This window comes from Enoplosus armatus, chromosome 3 (assembly GCF_043641665.1).
Source record: "Enoplosus armatus isolate fEnoArm2 chromosome 3, fEnoArm2.hap1, whole genome shotgun sequence".
NCBI lineage: Eukaryota > Metazoa > Chordata > Actinopteri > Centrarchiformes > Enoplosidae > Enoplosus > Enoplosus armatus.
The window spans coordinates 12,630,398-12,649,785 of NC_092182.1; the positions used below are offsets into that span (position 1 = coordinate 12,630,398).

At 41.3% G+C, this 19,388-nt stretch overlaps 3 protein-coding genes across 4 annotated transcripts; 1 reads left to right on the forward strand and 2 right to left on the reverse strand.

Moving 5' to 3' along the window:
* Window positions 1-3,370: 3,370 nt before the first annotated feature.
* Window positions 3,371-5,265, reverse strand: LOC139282656 (small ribosomal subunit protein eS26). The gene is made up of 4 exons (XM_070902475.1): window positions 5,152-5,265; window positions 3,985-4,162; window positions 3,751-3,881; window positions 3,371-3,463 (listed from the first exon to the last, which is right to left on the reverse strand). Exons 1-4 carry the CDS (start codon window positions 5,263-5,265, stop codon window positions 3,428-3,430), a joined length of 459 nt encoding a protein of 152 aa, XP_070758576.1. The 3' UTR covers window positions 3,371-3,427.
* A 1,708-nt stretch (window positions 5,266-6,973) lies between these two features.
* Window positions 6,974-10,841, reverse strand: fkbp11 (FKBP prolyl isomerase 11). The gene is made up of 6 exons (XM_070902955.1): window positions 10,522-10,841; window positions 10,330-10,392; window positions 8,222-8,309; window positions 8,056-8,089; window positions 7,812-7,882; window positions 6,974-7,190 (listed from the first exon to the last, which is right to left on the reverse strand). The coding sequence occupies exons 1-6, from the start codon at window positions 10,645-10,647 to the stop codon at window positions 6,982-6,984; spliced, it is 591 nt and encodes a 196-aa protein (XP_070759056.1). The 5' UTR covers window positions 10,648-10,841; the 3' UTR covers window positions 6,974-6,981.
* Window positions 10,842-17,201: 6,360 nt separating this feature from the next.
* On the forward strand, window positions 17,202-18,520 carry arf3b (ADP-ribosylation factor 3b). 2 transcript variants are annotated; one of them, XM_070903531.1, is made up of 4 exons: window positions 17,202-17,349; window positions 17,443-17,553; window positions 17,673-17,797; window positions 18,359-18,520. In XM_070903531.1, the coding sequence occupies exons 1-4, from the start codon at window positions 17,202-17,204 to the stop codon at window positions 18,518-18,520; spliced, it is 546 nt and encodes a 181-aa protein (XP_070759632.1). The 2 variants fall into 2 exon arrangements, with proteins under 2 accessions (XP_070759632.1, XP_070759633.1); XM_070903532.1 differs by lacking the exon at window positions 17,443-17,553.
* The last annotated feature ends 868 nt before the right edge of the window (window positions 18,521-19,388 follow it).

Genomic DNA, 19,388 nt, shown 5'->3' on the forward strand with positions numbered 1-19,388 from the left:
TGTGTGTGTGTGTGTGTGTGTGACCCTGTGTTTGTTTTTTGGAAGTAAATTGAATAAGTTAAGTGGAAAATGAAGGCCTTTGTGTGAATGCCGTGTGGGGCAGTGTATGAAATATTTGTTTTTCTTTTCTATGACTGCTTTTGTTGCACTGATACCTGCCAGAATACTATGATTATATTAAACTATTTTATGGAATATATTAGTGACCTGCACATTTCTCTCCAAAATGTGAGAAAAACTGAAGAATGTTTTTCTCACTATGAAAGGAGTACGAGTATCACTGCCACAATCTTAGAGATTACTGAAGAGGGTAGGGTCTTTAACATTTTCCCTGTCATAACCACATCAAACTGCAAACAAACCAACACTAATCTATTTATGCTATATTTAAAATTACTTTGGTGTTTAAATCTCAATGTATTGTGCCTTTCTTCACCCTGATCACACCTTGTTGACCAGACTGAAGGACATGAACTACCAACTGTCATATCTTGACACAGATCATTGTGGATGATTTTAGAGACAAAATCATTTACTTACTCAAGTTGTTTTACTATAAAGTCTCTGGCTTATAGCTTTGCACAATATTTAATTTATCCTATTCAACAAAAGTAGGGTTGAATTTCATTAATGTGTTGGTAAGAACCAATTCTGCTAATTAATCAAAGACTAAATGTGCATGGCATTTGGCACATGCTGCTCTGACATGAATGAGTGCAGTGTGGAGTGGCAGTTTACTACTGTCCTCACAGGTTAAATCCAAAAAAGATGTTTTGTTTGAATTTTCTTAGAACACATTTCAGTCCGCAGAGTCACCAGTCACTGGTGTGACAGTAGAGTTCACTTAACAATCGGTTGTGTCATCTGTCATAAGTAATCCTGTTTCGGTAATATGGTGAAAAAATGAAATGTATGTCAAGAGAAATGTGTCAGTTAAATGAATGCCGTCAGCTCTTGATTCTGTCTGTTTACAGAGATAGAGATAGTTCTTGTAGTCACTCCTCGTTATGACTTTACACACTTTAAGCACAATAAGTTGTACTGTCCTGCAGAAGTCTAGATTACAGAATTGGGCACAAAATCAATACCTAACTTGTACAAACAGGACATTTTGTAGATGACATTTATCTCCATGTACTTCATTATAAATAGCCATGAAAGTAAAGTTTGGGTCAGACTGACAGATCCACTGAAATCCAAAAAGGCTGGAAAATACTGAAAATAGTCAAAATCATCAGCTGACTTGAGCCCATTAACTTTTGTGTAGTGCAGAAAAATTATTATAGTTATTGAGCAAGAGTTTATCTAAACAGGTATTTTGACATTATTTCATAAAAGTTAAGATTTTTTTCTGTATCAAGAAATGTTGCTTTTCAGAAAGCCTTTTGCAGGCTCAACAGAAACCACTGAACCATTCAAGGCTTTAAATGGATATTTAAGGTCATTTTAGTGTTGTGAATGGTTCCTTGGTTCTGTCATATACTCAACTCAATCCTGTATGGAATCTCACATTTTTAAATAGTGCTCTAAATGCGCAGAAGCGCTGAAATATTGTTTTTATGAAGAGGAATAAAAAAAGTGCTTTTCATATTATTGTTAGAGCGCCATGAGCGTGGTTCTGTATAGCACCAAACAATGGTTCCCCCATGGCTGAGCCAAAGAACCACTATTTCCTACTAATAAGCACTTTTCCCTATTACAGTGGCAAAATGAAACATTAGTTTAAGTAAATGAATATATTTGTACATACAGTTTGAATTAGGAAGAAGCTGTAAGGTCATATTTCTCTTTCCGTTGCTCTGTCAGTAAAACCTTTTACATGTTAAAATGGTCCTTTTTTTTGCAGGAGTTATCCCCACTTAGTTTTGCAGAAGACATTTAGAAAATACTTTTTTGGGATTTCCCTTTCAAAATAAATACTGTAAATGTTTACCTCAATTTACTTATGTTTTAAGAATTGTTACAAGTTCTTGAGTGGAGCTACATTTGTTTTGACAGGTGGTTAGAAAGCACATGGTGTATGAGATTTAACATAAAGGAAGGCACTTGTAGACACAATGCACTGTGGTGAGCTTCTCACCAGGATAGAAATGCAAACTTGTATGTGGTTCAAATTTTCTCTTCCAAAGTTGTAGTTCCAGTTAATCAGATTTTCTTGCCTTAATATAAGAATAGAGACTGCTGGGATGCAAGTTTGTTGTAAATCAAACACGTGTCATAGAATCATAATATGTAGTTTCCTGCATCCTAACCTAGAAAACATTGACAGTGTGACTTTAAATGATTTGACACCAAAGTTGTCATTGCTAATCACTGAAATTATCATTTCTGTTTGCACGAGCAAAAAATGCTTTGACCAATCGATAAATCTTACCCCCTTCTTCACTGTGTATGTTTGGATGGAGGCATCAACTTGTGTCTACACAAAGGCTCGAGTGTGTTTTCTCTCCCGTTGGGATTTCTGTGTAGTAGACTTTACTATTGTGCCTTTGGCTTGCGGTCTCTTCTGCATTGTTTTTTTCCCCCTCTTTAGCTCAAATTCTCACATTTTAAAGTGGAAAATTTGGTTTGTTAATTCTGTGTCGCATATTACAAAAGGCATTATTTTGGCCATCCTTGAAAATGTTATTCACCAACTGTTGCGTACACCTTAAATCACCAGTCAGTGACAGTCAGCCAGACTGCTTGGAGCCAAAGAACTAATGAGATACAATGTGTAAAACTTCCTTTTGACCTTAAGTGTGACATTGTACAAAAATAGTAACAAAGCTTGGGCATGACTTATCTAATCCTCTGCAGAATATGTATTTTCCAGTTCTGCACCAAAGAACCAGCAAATCCACCATCTGAAAATATTCAGCCCTCTTTCCTGTTCACAAGTTGAGTTTGGGTGTAGATTTTTTATTCATGGGTGCAACACGAGACAGTCATGTGCTTCTAAACCTGATGCATGTGGTACCGACGCTGTTTGCTCCTCAACCTAGACCCCAGCCACCTTTCCAATTCAGTCATAAGGACAACCAAATAAACTGTCTACTCCAGTTCAAGACTATACTTAACAAAAACTCTAGTTTTGTGGTATTTTGTGTTCAATTGTTTTGTTTTCGTTGTTGCACTGTTTGTTCCCTTCAGTTTTACTATCTTTGTTAACCTCCCCACTCCTGTAAATGGTCTGATATCGCTTTAAACTGCAGAGCCTTTTTAAATGTATCATATGTAATTATGCATTTGCGTAATTCGATCTTAAAACTACTGTAAGTTTTGTACTGTAAGAAAAAGTCTATTCCAAATAAAATACTTGACAGGCCTTTCTTTCCTAAAACTACACAACACACAGTTAGTCAAGAATAACGAGATTCACACATTCACGTTTTTGTAAAGAATTTTGAATTTATTCTTCAGGTGTACAGCATCTTCAAATTCTGCTTTACATGGGTTTTGGAGGAGCTCTTGGTGCACCGGCCTGTAAAAACAAAACAAATTAAGATTACTGTCTGATACAGACCCTTCTCACTGTGGACAATGTGACAAGTGCAACAAATGATTGCATTGCATTTAGATGTGCCAGTTCCATCACTCTGCTTACTGCCTCATCTAAGAGGTGGCAAAATCATTAACGTTAATAGTTAGACCTGTGCTTTCCCTGCTATGACTAGTCAAAACATATCTACTGTGAAGCAGGACTTTGTGGAGCTTCACCGAACAGATCTGACAGTAAAAAGAAAGTACAGTGCTGTAGAAGGTACTCACAGCGGGCCTGAATCTGGGAGGTGGGGTGCGGTCTTTCCTGGCCTCACAGGAGCGGTTCCTCACCACCTTACTGTGGATGGCACAGCTGACACAGTAGTGCAGCTTCACATAGAGCTTGGGCAGAACATAAGCTGCAGAGGGAACACAGTGGAGAAAGATGAGGACAAGCCAACAGGACTAAAATACAAAGACGGCTTATGATGATGCATGACACTGAAAAGCAAATACACTTACAGTCAAAGACACTGGCCTCTGAGATGTCTCTCACGGCCGCCGCCTCCACAATGTTCCTGATGACAAACTTCTTGATGGCCTTGTCCTTGGGGACACAACGGGCACAGTTGGTGCAGCGGATGGGCTGCACGTGGCCACGGCCCTTCTTGGCACGACCGTTATTCCTCCTTTTCTTGGTCTGTGAAAAAACGTGAGAAAGATACACATTACAGCCTGACCAGTAGGGTTGAGTACAGAACCTCCACACTACTTCAGTACAGACCAATACATCAGCAGAATTCAGCATCAATGTCAGGCATCAATTTAAAATGTATTTAGGCAAAGATCAGCTTCCTGGTTTTAGCCAACATGTAACATTTGAGAAGTTTATCTTTTGTTGAATAAAAAACATGTTTGTAGTATGTACCCCAAAATAGTATTTACACATTTCAAACCCTGTCCTAATAACAGGAAAACACTTAAATATTTCACTATTTTAATTACGTTTTACCACAGGTTTGGAAAAATTAAATCTCTAATTTACGGTCCTAAATAGTAATCATCAACTATTACGATACTATAAATAACGAAACGTGTCTGTCAAGTCAACATACAACAGCAGAAAATAACAACTCAGGGGTAGTAAAAGACACTCCTCCACTTCAGCAATCCAATTTGCCATACCAATACACAACATCAATCATTTCGGAGACGTGACTAGCTTACTTTCCATTACCTTATGTTTCTTGTACGCTTTATTCAGTGCATGTAATGGATGCGGGGTCTCAAACCGGCTGCCATTGCAACACACAACGTTACGTCAAAACATATACACGATTTTAAAATTTCTAATTTTGTTTGATTGATGCATTAGCACACATCATCATGAGAAACTATGATATGTATTGAATCCAGACCGTTTCGCTGAGTTTCTCCGCACGTCTCCCACAGTAGCATTCTTTGCTAACTCTCAGGAACACATGCACAAAACGGTTAGCCTGCTAAAAGCTAGCATTAGGCCTAGAATCATTTTTAAATCACCTTGAGTGACATCTAAGGTCTATTCCCGAAAATGTAATTCGGCTATGTGATTACAACACATTATAAGAGGGAATTATGTGTGAGTTTTCAAATAAAATGACAGTTTATTCTGTTTTCGCCAGACGACCGACACTGAAACACACTCACCATGTTGCACGGGAAGCTGGAAAGAGGACCGGAAGAGGTTGTGTCGCGAGAAGTAGTGCTTTCCGCTCCGCCCTTAAAATATTTTTTTTTTTCAAAAGATACTAGCTCGTCCATGTCTTATTTAATTTCTACTTTATCAAAAGTATAGGTTCTGTGTGCAGTCTAAACAAAAATAAATTACACACATTTTATTCTGGAAAATAACATTAGTAATCTTTTAGTAGCGGAGGGATATCAGTGTACTCAAGGTCTTTTCAAAGCGTCAGCCGGGTGAGCGGAGTTCTTATATTACTGCAATAAACGTAGTGCCGTCGAGCAGCGCCGTATAATAAAACAGGCCCACCTATGTTCATCAGCTCTTCATGTAGAATCATCAGGACAGATAAAATGTGGTAAATTATTATGGCTACTGTCTGGCAAAACAATACATTTAAAAAAGATAAGTAAAATTTAGTACTCAATTTGTGAGTGAAAGGTGATGATGTGAAATTAATCAACCCACTGTGCTTTATTGGCCTCACATTGATGTGAAAATGGCAGATGATTTCTTATTTCATCCATGGTTTGAATCGTATTGTAAATACTTGGTTTACAAAATTAGGAAAAGGTGACCATATCAGTGATTTACATTAATTTACAGCTGAATTATTTCAAATTATGTAAACGTTACATCACAGCCAGTCATTTTCCAAAGCATGCTCTGTAGATTTAACCATGTATTTTTCTTAACTTTGAGGCAGCCATTCATTTCAACTGCAAGGTATGAAAATTAATTTGCAGACTTCAGTCAGATAACTTGATCAGAGAAGTCTGCACTGCATTTCCACACAAGAATAATGTAATCTTGAGGAAAATTAAACAGATATAATCTTCCCTGCAATGGATAACCTAACCAATCAATCAAGATTTCCATACTTTGCGCTGTGTTGGTGCTGAGAGGTTAATGTGTGTGTGCTGTTTCCTGTATCGACTAGGAGATCATCAGACTGCTTTTGAGTTATGTTGCTGCAGTGCAATGCAGTGCTCAAGAGATTTGACATAGGCTACAAAAAGGAAAAGCTGCAGGAGATGAAGATAAGCAGATGTAATATTTTAGAATAATCTGTAGGCCATTTGCATCACAGTTTATTCATTCAGTTAGTGTTTCAGTGTCTCTTGCTGGTCTTCCTCAAAAAAGGAGGCAGTTTATTTAGTTAAATCCCACAGATGATGCCAAAGAATATCTCTTAGTAACACGTCACCTTTTTGGTAATTAGTCATGTTTCTACATAAAGCTTTTACTCAATGGCGTTTTCTCTAAATTGTCTGCCGTTTACTTGGCTATAAACGAGCAGGTCTTTGCACAAGCTATTATTTAATACATTAACATACAAAACACCCAAAGAAAATGTCAGTGCAGCATTTTGCAGGCTATTCTAATATTAAAATGTCTTTGCACTTTAACACAATGTCCTGTTGTTGATTACTAATATTTCTTGACAACTGTGCTATCTCTGTCTCTTTTTTGGATGTGGATCAGGAGGCAGAGTTAGGGTTAGCTCACTGTCATCGAGGTGTGTGAATGAAAGGCAAATTGTAAAGCGCTTTGGATTGAAGTCTCACTGTCTAAGCCCACCATCACTCACTGACCCAGGACCTACAGACAGTGCAAACATCACTGAAGCTGTTAAAAGTACAACACATATATTTTAAACTTATTGAAACGTATTTTCAAAAGATCTTAAAATCAGGTGTTAATACACAGATAAAAGCATATATTAATGGTGAATAAACATGAAGAACACAGAATACAATTAAAAAACTTTATTTAAATAGTTCTGTGCTTTGTCCTTATTTCTTCTTGCTCTTCTTATCCTTTGCCTTCTTTTTGCTGGGCTTCTCGGCGTTGGCCTTTTTGTAGAGGTAAAGTCCAACCAAGCCGAGCAGAGTGGGCACCAGGGCCAAACACACGAGGGGGAACACGTCGTTCACCATTTTCTGCCACGGCGTCTGCTGCATCAGAGAAACCACCTCCACCTCGAACTCAAGAGCAGCATCACCTAAGGCAGGTCAAGTTCATGTTCAATACTCTGTCACATCAGGAGTTGATCGGGTTTTTCTTTTGATTTTTCACCCATCTATATCGTGTGCATATGTAAATAAATGAGGACGTGAAATACGAAATAAGATAAATAATATTGCCAACATCTAAAAAAAGAAAAAATGGTCACTAACATCTAGTTAAAGGAAAGAGTGGTGAAATGCCGTAAATGCTCACTAGTGTGTATTAATTCGCAGCTGAAAATAGTCCCCAACAAATGCACTATTTACTCCAGTGTAAGAAGCATTAATTGCTAAAATTGCAGTGTCCTGCTATTTTAGGAAATTACGGACCCCCTTTTTAAAAATGAAGGTACATATTTGTGACCAGTCCTTAAAAGATTTTCGTCTTCAGTAGGACCCAATGGGCTTGAGGCTGAGAGCGACAGACCCAGTAGTGAAGTCATAACATATTGAAAGATGGACTAACACCTTGATGGTTTGATGGTTGGTCTTTGCCTGGGATTTGTTGACAATGAGAAAACTATAGAAGCTTTATGCTGCAACAAATGTTCAGTGTGATTGTGCTCATGTATGTGATCATAGTTGTGAAGTCGTGACATGCAAACATTGTTCAGTACCTGGAATCGTAGGAGGGTAACCTTTTTTTCCATATGCAAGGTGAGATGGAATAGTGGCTTTGATCTTTTGCCTGTATGAGAGAAAGAGAAATACAAAACACATTTACTGAGGAAGCATTTCTCCATCACAAAACTATCAATTGTGGTATTTCTTTTCAAATTGATTCATGACTGCATGCAGCTGCTGAAAAGTAAATCTACTGCTAAGCTCTTTCTTCCCGATGGACCTTTAATTTCCACTTACCCTTCACACACGCCAACCAAGCTTTGTTCCAGACCTGATAAGAAAATCACACAGAGAAAGCCAATCAGCAAAGCAAGCACATTCCCCAGCACACGACAGGCTGCAGTTATCTCTTGAATGTAAGCAGATCAAAGTGTCACTGATTGAGGATTTACTGTTAATTTACCGGCAATAACTGTCCTCTTCCCCAGCTCGACAACAAGAGGGTCCAGGGATAGTGATGAGTCAATCACCTTTCCGTCCATCAGTTTACCCTGGACAGTGAAATAACGTGAGGCATGAGATGAAAGAAAAATACTGAGATTTCACAATTCATTGTTCATATTTGAGTCATTTGTGCATTTGGTGCATACTTAATAAAAATATTGTGGTTTTAATGCACTTTTACAGTAAAATAGCCTCATAGCCTTGAAGATACAACATGTAAATAATACTTTAGAAATTGTGGACAACCTATATATTAGCATTTATATTTAAATAGCTACCATCTGCAGCTGGTTAGCTTAGCACAAAGACTGTAAACACGAGGAAACAACTAGCTGTCGAACTAAAGTAACAAATTCCGCCTACCAGCATTCACAGATTATTTTTGTACGGATCAAACAAACAAGATGTAATGTGTCAGTTAGTGAGTTTTAGAGGGGCTGGTAGATGGATTTTGTTACTTTTGGACGAAACCAAGCTAGCCGTTTCCAGTCTTTATGCTAAGCTAACAGGCTGCTTGCCCCAGCTACATATTTAACATCAGATATGACATAGGGATTCATCTTCTCATCCCTCTCTCAGCAAGAGTCCAGTTAAGCATATATCTCAAATTGTCCAACTAATCCTATAAAGTTGGAAAGTAAAAGTAAGGACTAGGTATAAGTAAACTGACAGATATTTATGACTTTTATATTGAAAATTATACACACCAATGTAACATGAGTGGCCTAGATCGAGAGGAATGAAACACCTGTGGCAGACAACACACTGTTTATTTGTCAGTACATACAGTGTCACACAGTACAATCTTTCCGGTTTCCAGCCGTCGTTTGACAATGAGAGCAATGTTGCTCAAAGAAACTCTCAGTTATCTGACAATTTCTGAGACAATCTTTCATTCAGCAGTAATCCTAGTCTTGCCTGTGTCATTTGTCAATTACAAAGCACTCTGAGCCTAATTGGGCTATTCATGATGCCTTATTAGGGGCAGGTGAGAGGTAAATCAGTTATCCAATACATTATTAAAAATGCACAGACAGTTGCAGCATCCATGGCAGGACAAATATACAGTATGTTTTCAGCTACAGGTGCCAAATATGAGTGATCAAGATCTAGGTCATTTCTTGTTGCATTTAGGTCATTTGTAATAAAAATAAGTCACAAACTTAATTAGTTCACTTATCTACTCACATTATTTAATTCTAGGATATAGTCAATTTGAGATTTGATGTGATTGTATTATGTTGTGTTATAATAGTGATACTGTAGGCCTTCCTGTATTATTTATTGTATGTACTATATATTTTTTTAATACTTTAATACTTTTCCTGTTCTTTTGTCTACACTGTGCCGTGTATTAGCCCCAGTTTGTGCCTCTCATATATTACTATTACTTTCAATTACTGCTGTTCTAAAAGTTTTTTCCAAAATCCTCGTGGGCTATTAAACCATCTAGATGAAAAAAATGCTGGATGATTAAAAAAAATATTTTCATCCAGATGGCCAGAAGAGTCCTTGAGGATTTTAGAAATACTTTCAGAACAGCAGAGAGTGTTATTTTTAAATCAAATGTGTAGCCCTTTGACTCCAATGTAATGGCAACACATCATCATCATTAAAAAAAAATCATTAAGATCAACAAGTGTGAGGACTGAAAACCACGAGCCTCCAGTACAATGCCTGGATGAGCGGCTGCTCCACTGACAGACTGCTCTGTTATTGCTGACGTGTTGCACCGCCCCATCACTCCATAGTACAAGCAGAGGCGATCTTCTCACGCACGAGATAAAACCAAATAAAAAACACCGACACACATTAAACCAGAATCTGTCCCATGTTCGGTCAGAAAGCCATTTCTCAGCTGTTTTGTTCCCCATACTCAGCGTGTAAATGCACAGCGGTGTCCACATGGTTCATGCAGACGGTGCCACATAGACAACAACTGCGTTCGTCATCAGCTGGACCGCTTTCCCTACAAACGGTTGTAAAATGTACAGATAGCGGACTGGGTTGTTTTGATCAGTTTCAGAGGGGAGCTGACGAAGGAAGTCATAGTTTCTCTCGTCTTACCGTGTAGTGGATTTTCAGCGTATCTCCCATGGTGGACAGTACAGAGCAAGTTTCGGGTTTCACCTTGGGTCAGAAGAGTTGACGGTTAACACTGGTCCAGTACTTTATTTGCCGGTGTGTGTTCATGTGTTAGAGCTGCTGTATTACTGCAGTGTGGACTGTGTTACATTGTAATACACGTGTCTAACTCACCAAGGTCTCCACCTGCAGCTCCTCGGCTGCATTTTCTTCCCCCTGCGCGTGTCCACAGGCGACAGCTGCGAGCAGGAGCAGAAAGACGCTGGGCTTCATTGTGAACTTCTGGAAAATAGCTGCCATCCAACAACTTCCGTGTAGGCTTCTTCTTTCTACACAGCGGCGGGGGGGAGAGCGAGAGAGTCGAGCTGCACAGTCTGCCCCGTCGACCAGTGTGTACAAAATGGCTCAGCACCGCGTAATGCTGATGTGTTATAATACTGGAGCGATAAGGACTACCGGCCCGTGGACGTTGTCCCAACACCTGGGTCTCCCTGAAGAGCCCGCCTCAAACATTCCGCCAGCATCCCATCAGGCTGCTGCTGCCGCGGGAGAGAAGCGGAAGCGGCGCTCTGCGGAGGCGCTGGGGGGCGGTGCTGTGCAGCTTCTGGCCGGCTCTGCTGCTCCATGCTGGAGAGACTGTCAGGAGCAGACATCCAGCCTGCTGCACAGACGCCACGTCGCTGCTAGTCCCCCACTAGCCCACTGCTCCCGCCTGCAGAAATATGTATAGATGATAGGCAGAGGGCAGTTGCACCCCGGAAGTCATGTCAAATATGCGATTAAAAACATGTATTAAAGCCCATGAGAACTTGTTCTAAAACAATATTTATCTGTAACATTAAAATATGTATGGCTAGATGTGCAATAATAGGGTAAAGTTCCGAAAAAGTTATTTATCAAGAGTTTAACCCTTAAAAACTCAGCTGATACCACCCCCCAAATTTAATCTCTTATATCCATACTGCTTTATGAAAGTATGACTTTACAAAAATAAATATACCAAATACATAGTTATTTTAATTGCTCTGCCAGAGTCACACAGGGTGATGGGGGCGGGTGGGGCTGCGCTCTTCCTAAAGTCAACAACCATCTCCACTGTCTTTGAAGCATTAAGCTCCAGGTTGTTGCTGTTGCACCAGGTCACCAGGTGGTCAATCTCCCACCTGTAGGCAGACTCATCCTCTCCAGAGATGAGTCCGATGAGGGTGGTGTCGTCCGCGAACTTCAGGAGCTTGACGGACTGGTGACTGGAGGTGCAGCTGTTGGTGTACAGGGAGAAGAGTAGAGGAGAAAGAACACAGCCTTGAGGGGAGCCAGTGCTGATCGTCCGCGAGTCTGAGACGTGTTTCCCCAGCTTCACGTGCTGCTTCCTGTCAGACAGGAAATCTGTGATCCACCTGCAGGTGGGGTCAGGCATGTTCAGCTGGGAGAGCTTGTCCTGAAGAAGAGCCGCGACAATCGTGTTGAAGGCAGAGCTGAAGTCCACAAACAGGATCCTGGCATAGGATCCTGCGGAGTCCAGGTGCTGGAGGATGAAGTGTAGAGCCAGGTTGACGGCGTCGTCTACAGACCTGTTGGCTCTGTAGGCGAACTGCAGGGGGTCCAGCAGAGAGTCTGTGATGGATTTGAGGTGGGACAGGACCAGGCGTTCAAATGATTTCATGACCACAGAGGTCAGGGCGACGGGTCTGTAGTCATTTAATCCTGTGGGCCCTGGTTTTTTGGGGACGGGGATGATGGTGGAGGCCTTGAAGCAGGCTGGCACATGGCATGTCTCCAGTGAGGTGTTGAAGATGTCCGTGAACACCGGAGACAGCTGATCGGCGCAGCACTTCAGGCAGGATGGGGAGATGGAGTCTGGTCCAGCAGCTTTTCGCGGGTTTTGTCTCTTGAAGAGTCTGTTCACATCTCTTTCAAGGACAGACAGAGGTGTCGATGCTGGAGGAGTGGGGGGCGCTGTGGGGGGCAGCTGTGGTGGTAGGAGGTGTGAGAGTTCAGCCCCAGGTGTGATGAGGGGGTTGGGGCTGTTGGGCTGGAGCTGGTGGGTGATGGTGTGGGGGATGGTGTCAGGACTGTCCCAATGTCTTTCAAAGCGACAGTAGACGTCATTGAGGCTGTTGGCGAGGCGTCGGTCATTAGCAGAGTTGGGGGCTCTTGGCTTGTAGTTGGTGATCTGCCTGAGCCCCCTCCACACAGAAGCAGAGTCGTTGGAGGAGAACTGGTCTTGTAGTCTCTCTGAGTACAGTCGTTTAGCTTCCTTCACCGCCTTGCTAAACTTGTACTTGGCTTCCTTAAACTCTGCTCTGTTGCCACTCTTAAACGCCTCTTCCTTTTCCAACCTCAGCTGTCGCAGTCTTGCTGTGAACCAGGGTTTGTCGTTGTTGTAACTCACCCTGGTCCGAGTTGGTACGCAGCAGTCCTCACAGAAGCTGATATATGAAGTCACAGCCTCTGTGTACTCATCCAGACTGTTGGTAGCAGTCCTGAAAACATCCCAGTCAGTACAGTCCAAACACGCCTTCAGGTCCTCTGCAGCTTCACTGGTCCACTTCTTCGAAGTTCTCACAACCTGCTTAGAAAGTTTTAATTTCTGCCTGTATGCGGGAATCAGGTGGACCATGTCGTGGTCAGAGTGTCCCAGTGCAGCGCGGGTGACGGCGTGAATAGCGTTACTGACTGTGGTGTAACAGTGATCCAGAGTGTTCCCCTCCCTGGTGGGGTATTTAATAAATTGTAAAGTGTAACATAAACTAAAAGATTATGCAGACCATTTGACAGTGGTGTAGTATAGATGTATTTTTTTAATTTTGATGTCAGGTGAGGGGCATATTTCCTTATACTGTGGTTGGGGTTGAGGTTGTTGCCAGTGGCAGGCTATATAAGACTGCCAATTTCTATCAAGCGCCGTCTAGCCTACAGCAAGTTTAGAAATGTAAAAACATGATGTATGCACATTCCTAAACTCCAAGCTTCTTTTTTCTACTTGTAGGCACATGTACATCACAGTCTCTTAGCAAATGTAATGGGCATTCATTTATATTTCTGAAACCATAGAACTGTTGTATTGGACTGTGAAAAGTTATGACGGCTTCAAGAGAAAGAAACAAAAATGTGCATTCGTATAAATGGGAGTCTCCTTTTCAGTCGTATCCTTCCCTCTATTCTTGTACAATATGGTCAGATATGCAACATTATAATACCTTCACTCTGCCTCTGTCACCCTCTAAAATCTCAAACTCAGTCATATATGCCAAATTGATAGACATGGTTTCACCCGAGTTCATTTCACCTTGTCAGCTGTGTTGTCGTCATCCATAAATGACTCCCACTTCCCCTCGCCTTATTTGCAACATTGATCTCCAAAACTACAACCATTTAAATCACCAACTGTCTCAAGTCCTCTGTTTGCCAGCAGGATATCAGGGAAGTATCACTGGCACAGATTTGCAGTATTTGTGCCACATGCTCATGTATTAGACAAAGGATAGTTTTTCATGCAGAGGAGGAGAGAGGAGCTAGGAGTTAAGCTTTGTTAGATGGTGCTAACCAAAACAAACCTATAGGCTGCTCAATGATAAATGTACCAGGTGTCATGCCACGCTGCTTGCAGGCTCAAGTGCCGGGCTGCTTCTTCATGTCTAACCACAGAAACCTGGTGAGCAACCTTGTATGTCACAGCGTGTCAAAGCATTGTAACTGTGTGGTGAAAATAAATCTAAATGGCAGAAATTACAGGAAATACAGATTCCCTTTGTCAAAATAGATGTCTGATCAAGGATGGTACATTAAAACAGTCAGTGCAGCACAGAAATAGAAATTAATGACTCATCTTTGAGTGCAAACTAAAGATAAAACCTCCTTCCTGCCTCAAATCACAGAAGTAGATACGGGACTACATGCTGGTAAAACCAGTTTTTTTATTATATGATTTGGCCCCATTGCCACATTCAACTACCTTATCGAAATGCTCTTAGGTTTTAAGATTCACGAAGGCGACCAAAACAAAAGAGATTTTCTGTGGAAACTTTACTTTGTTCCCCATCTGTGGATGAAAATATTGCACAAGTGTTATGCAATACTGAAGACCGATTCACCATTTCCTGAATCCTCAATTTCTTCACACATACAACAGGAACTTTATGTAACAGGATGTCAGGCTCAGTAGCCTTATTACAACTTCAAAATTCTTAGTCTTGTAATTTCAGTTTATTGCCAGTTAACACATCAATGCTGAACTTGATGCTGATTAGCATGAAACTAATTGAAATTCGGTGAAGCAAGCCCATAGCTGTTGGTCATCTCTTGGATTACTTCCTGAGCTGGTTTGCAGTGTTTTAATGAGAGAAGATGGTGATGCTTGTCAGCATTTGGTATTGTGACTGTGAACCCGTCCTGCAAATGTACTTTAAAATATACTACGATGCACTATATTATATTGTTGAAAAGATTGTTTCCACTTGTGTAAAGTCATGCTTTAAAAAGAAGTGAAATCACCTGTGTTGGTGGACCAGGGGTGTGAAAGCCCTTTAAAGGGTAAAGGGTTCATAACTAATCAGTACAATAAAAGTCTGAAGGAGTATTTGAGTCTTTGACACATCCATGAAATTAAATCATGGGCCTACAATTTCACTGCGACACTGTGTGCTGTAGGTCTATATAAAAATAAAATAGTGCATAAGACACATCAGGACTGAGGTGACAATGTCCAAAAAACTGATAAATACGACATGTACAAACCTGGTTGTGCATACGTCCTTTCAAAACGACTGTCAACAAAATTTTGGTTTGGTTTTGATTTCTACTCTCGCGAGATCTCGTCTGCTGCTGCGTTGTCCCCCGGAATACCGTGAGGCATTTAGTAGAGGACTACTCAGCGAAGGTAAGTGAGGATACTGGCACCACCATCATCCCAGTGATATACATGTAGGTCTCAGCAGTAGATGAAATAATGGAGTGTCTGTTGGCTGGTCTGTGGTGGTCGTGTTGCCTCAGTGTTGTCCGGGCTGAAGCAGCGGCGGGCGGCTCACTGGCAGCCGGATGCCCGTTTATGCGATGCGCGGATGGATGAATGGGGTGGATCGTAACTGCAGATACGCTAGCTACCGTCACGTCTGATCGATTAAAGCAAAACTACATAAAAACTGATAAAGGAGATTATAACAGATCACATAATGAGGAAATTATCAAGTTTGGTGGCTGAAATTAAGTGTGAATCTTCAGCTAGACGCGGAGAGACGTGCGGGGCCGATGGCTACTACGGCAGGATAGCTGTAAGGTTACCCACCGTAGCATTCCTGGCTAACGTAACCTGAGTCACCCGGAGCTGAATTAACATTATCAGGCCGGCATATCGTGGCCCTGCTCCCGGATAAATCACCATTTTAAGAGCTCATGTCTAAACCCGTAAACCCACCTGAGAGAGGACAGGAGCTGGTGTCAGTCAGGCAGTTAAAGTGCGGTGATCCTCTTCAGCACCATGGACAGGGCTGCAGCTAGTGTCATATCTACCGACGACTTTATTCATCTGTATTGTATTTTCTATCTTTTCACTTTATTGAGTCTGTTAATTCTCTGAATCCTCACTGTTGTTGCAGGATGATTAAGTCACTGCACTTTCATGATAAGGATACATATAACGATGTAACTCGAACCACCTTGTCTCTTTTCCACGTTGAAATACAGCTAATACACACACTTTATAATTCAGAGCATATGTGCAATCACATTTCACATACTAGCACATACCCCTCAAAAACCACAATGGATTACATTTCACTGTGACTGTAAATTATATGATTACATGTGACAAATAAACTTGATTGAAATGTTGTTGTACTTGTACATTTAGAAGACATTATTTGGGAACCCAGGTATTTGTTTCTACTTGTTAGGACAAGTTTTTGAAAACATTGCTGTGTTGAAAAGTAACAAAAAAGTGTAGACCATAAGAGCCTGGTTCTAAACCTCTGAGTGATCCCCAATCTGTTCAGCGCTTCAAATTGAATGATTGAATGAAATGAAATGAAATGAAATGAAATGGCAAATCAATCTAATCATCAGGCTAGTAATATGTAGCCGAAAGCTCAGAAAGCCAATAAGTGGAGCTTAGGTTTAGTCCACATGTGCAGTTCCACTTTCAGAGAGTATTTTGGACACCCTGTTGACAACTATGTCTGCAAAACATTTCTGGCCTCTTATAGTATTTAGAATAATTGCCATTTACATGTATAACTAGGCTGCAAGTATGAACTACAGGGGAAATGCGTTCCCGTGTCCCTGTTTTAGTCCAGGTGGCTTTGTGGTGGGGTTTAATCAAATGTGTTCAAGCCAGGCCTGCTAATGTAGGACATTTTGCATGTGCTCTGAGGGCTTGGCGTTGATGCAGGCTAACATTTGAAGGAGACAAAAAAACAGTGAGAAGGGTCTGAACAGATTGTGCTGCAGCCTGGAGTCATGGCACAGACATGCATCTCCTTCACCCTCTCGGTGATGATGACCGTGGGCAATTAGCATAGCTTGCACCTGTCTTGGGGTGTGCATGTAGAGGTGAGACTTTCTGGCACGGTGGTGTGTTTTTTTTTTAGAAAAGTGAGAGAAGGTGACCTGGAGCGTTCCCTTCATCGTAATTTAGCAAACGCCCTTACAGACAAATCCTCTCTTTAAAGCATCCTTCATTTGATGTTTACTTCGCAATACATCAAGGCACATTAAAGTATTACTAAATGGTTATTTGTTCTGTTTCCTTTCAGCCCTCCTTCGTAATCTATCCCTGCTGGACGGGTTAAACTCTGCAGAAAGGCATCTAGAATCAGGATTGTAGCCACACACATAAGTTTAAGAACTTCATCTGAATCATGGGGAACATTTTCGGGAATTTGCTGAAGAGCCTCATAGGGAAGAAGGAGATGAGGATCTTGATGGTGGGGCTCGATGCTGCTGGAAAAACAACAATCCTCTACAAGCTCAAACTGGGGGAAATAGTCACCACAATCCCAACAATTGGTACGTGCACAGTCAAAATATAAGTTGTTGTAAAACATTGTCATGCCCACTATGTTTGCTTTACATGTTGTATGCCCCTGCTCTGGTTTTCAGGGTTTAATGTGGAGACGGTGGAGTACAAGAACATCAGCTTCACTGTGTGGGATGTGGGCGGGCAGGACAAGATCCGCCCCCTCTGGAGACACTACTTTCAAAACACACAGGGTGAGCAGAGCTAATCAAAGGGTAACACCGGCCTAAAAAGACACTCATTAAAGACACACTCTTCTTCTTCTTCTTATGAAAAAAAAGAGTATTCTGTTTGCTTCTCTCGCTGTTTTCAGGTCTTATCTTTGTGGTGGACAGTAATGACAGAGAGCGTGTGAACGAAGCACGAGAGGAGCTGATGAGGATGCTGGCTGAGGACGAACTGAGAGATGCAGTCCTCCTTGTGTTTGCCAATAAACAGGCAAGAAACCGTAACTGCTCTGCACATATACATACACAGTACATATAAATGAATACATGACAGAGTGGAAGTGGAGGACCAACCCACGTGAGCCCACCTCTTAGTATCTTTGAGATAAAATTCTACTTTGAGTTGATGTAATTATTTGTGATCAAAATTCAAAAACAATATTAACTGTGGATAAAAACTCTTACTTTACTGCATTTCCATGGTAGTTTCATTAACACAGCAGAGAAAGAGAAGAGAGAGAAAAAAGAAAGAAAGAAGGAATGAATGGTTGAACAGAAATACAGAAACCATAACAACAACACCAAAAATATATCTTTTTTTCATTTGGCAACATCATCTAATGGGTGGTTGTTTGCTTTTGGTGATGACAAGCTAAGCTATCTGCCCGCTGGTTGCAGCTTCAGATCCACCGTACAGACACGAGAGAGGCATCAATCTTATCATCTATCTCTCGGCAAGAAAGTGACTGCATTTCCCAAAAGCTGTCCTGTCTTTAGGGTGACACAAAAGCCCCGTCACTGATCCATGTCTTACTCTCTCCCCACTGAACAGGACTTACCGAACGCCATGAACGCTGCCGAGATCACAGACAAGCTGGGCTTACACTCCCTGCGTCACCGCAACTGGTACATCCAGGCCACCTGCGCCACCAGCGGCGACGGGCTCTATGAGGGTCTTGATTGGCTGGCCAATCAACTCAAGAACAAGAAATAAGAAGATAACTGGAAGAAGCCGCCAGCAGCCACACCCGTCCAACTTCTTCTTTGTTTTGGGAATGGGGGTGCGAGTTAGGTACAAGGGTTTTGATTGATGGGTGAAAAGCAAGATTCTGGGTTTGGGGGAGATTTTAGACTTTCGTTTTCAGTCTGTTGAGGTTCCTAATAGTTTTCAGTCCTTATTGAAAACAAATTCTCATGTACTTCATATTTAACCAATCACACACACACACACACACACACACACACACACTAACCGTAAGCAATCACAGCAGACACTTGCTTTTCCTGTGTCCACCTCTTGTCCTTAGGTGCAATGTACTGTATGTTAGTCTCTAGGTGCTGTACCAAGTCATTTGTGACTCCACTGAGTCAGCAACGAGTCAAATAGGACTTTTTGTTGATGTGCGTCTTTCAACTGTCAGTCGTCCATGCAAAGAACTGTTCTGTGTCAGTTGCACTTCCTGTTTTGTTTGTTTGTTTCCTTTCCTGTGGGGTAACAGAGCCATGTTTGAGAACAATCACAGCTGGCAGATTTATGTCACTCTAATTCACTTTAATGGTTTGCTCTCCCTTTTTCATTTGTGAGCAATGCTGAGGCACTTTGATACTCAGATAAAGTTTGTACATGTGTGTGCGCGCGTACACAAACACTGTGTGTGTGTGTGTGTGTGTGTGTGTGTGTGAGTGGCCCAGTCAGTATTAATCATGAACAACTCTGAAACTGAAAAAACAGACAACAGGACTGGAGTTTCCTCTGTCACGCGTCCTCTTACTGCCTCATTTTGGAAGTCTTTTGATAAGCCCCCCTTTTTAAATATTATAACGCACAACATGTTCTCGACTGCCTGAGCTGCATGCATCCT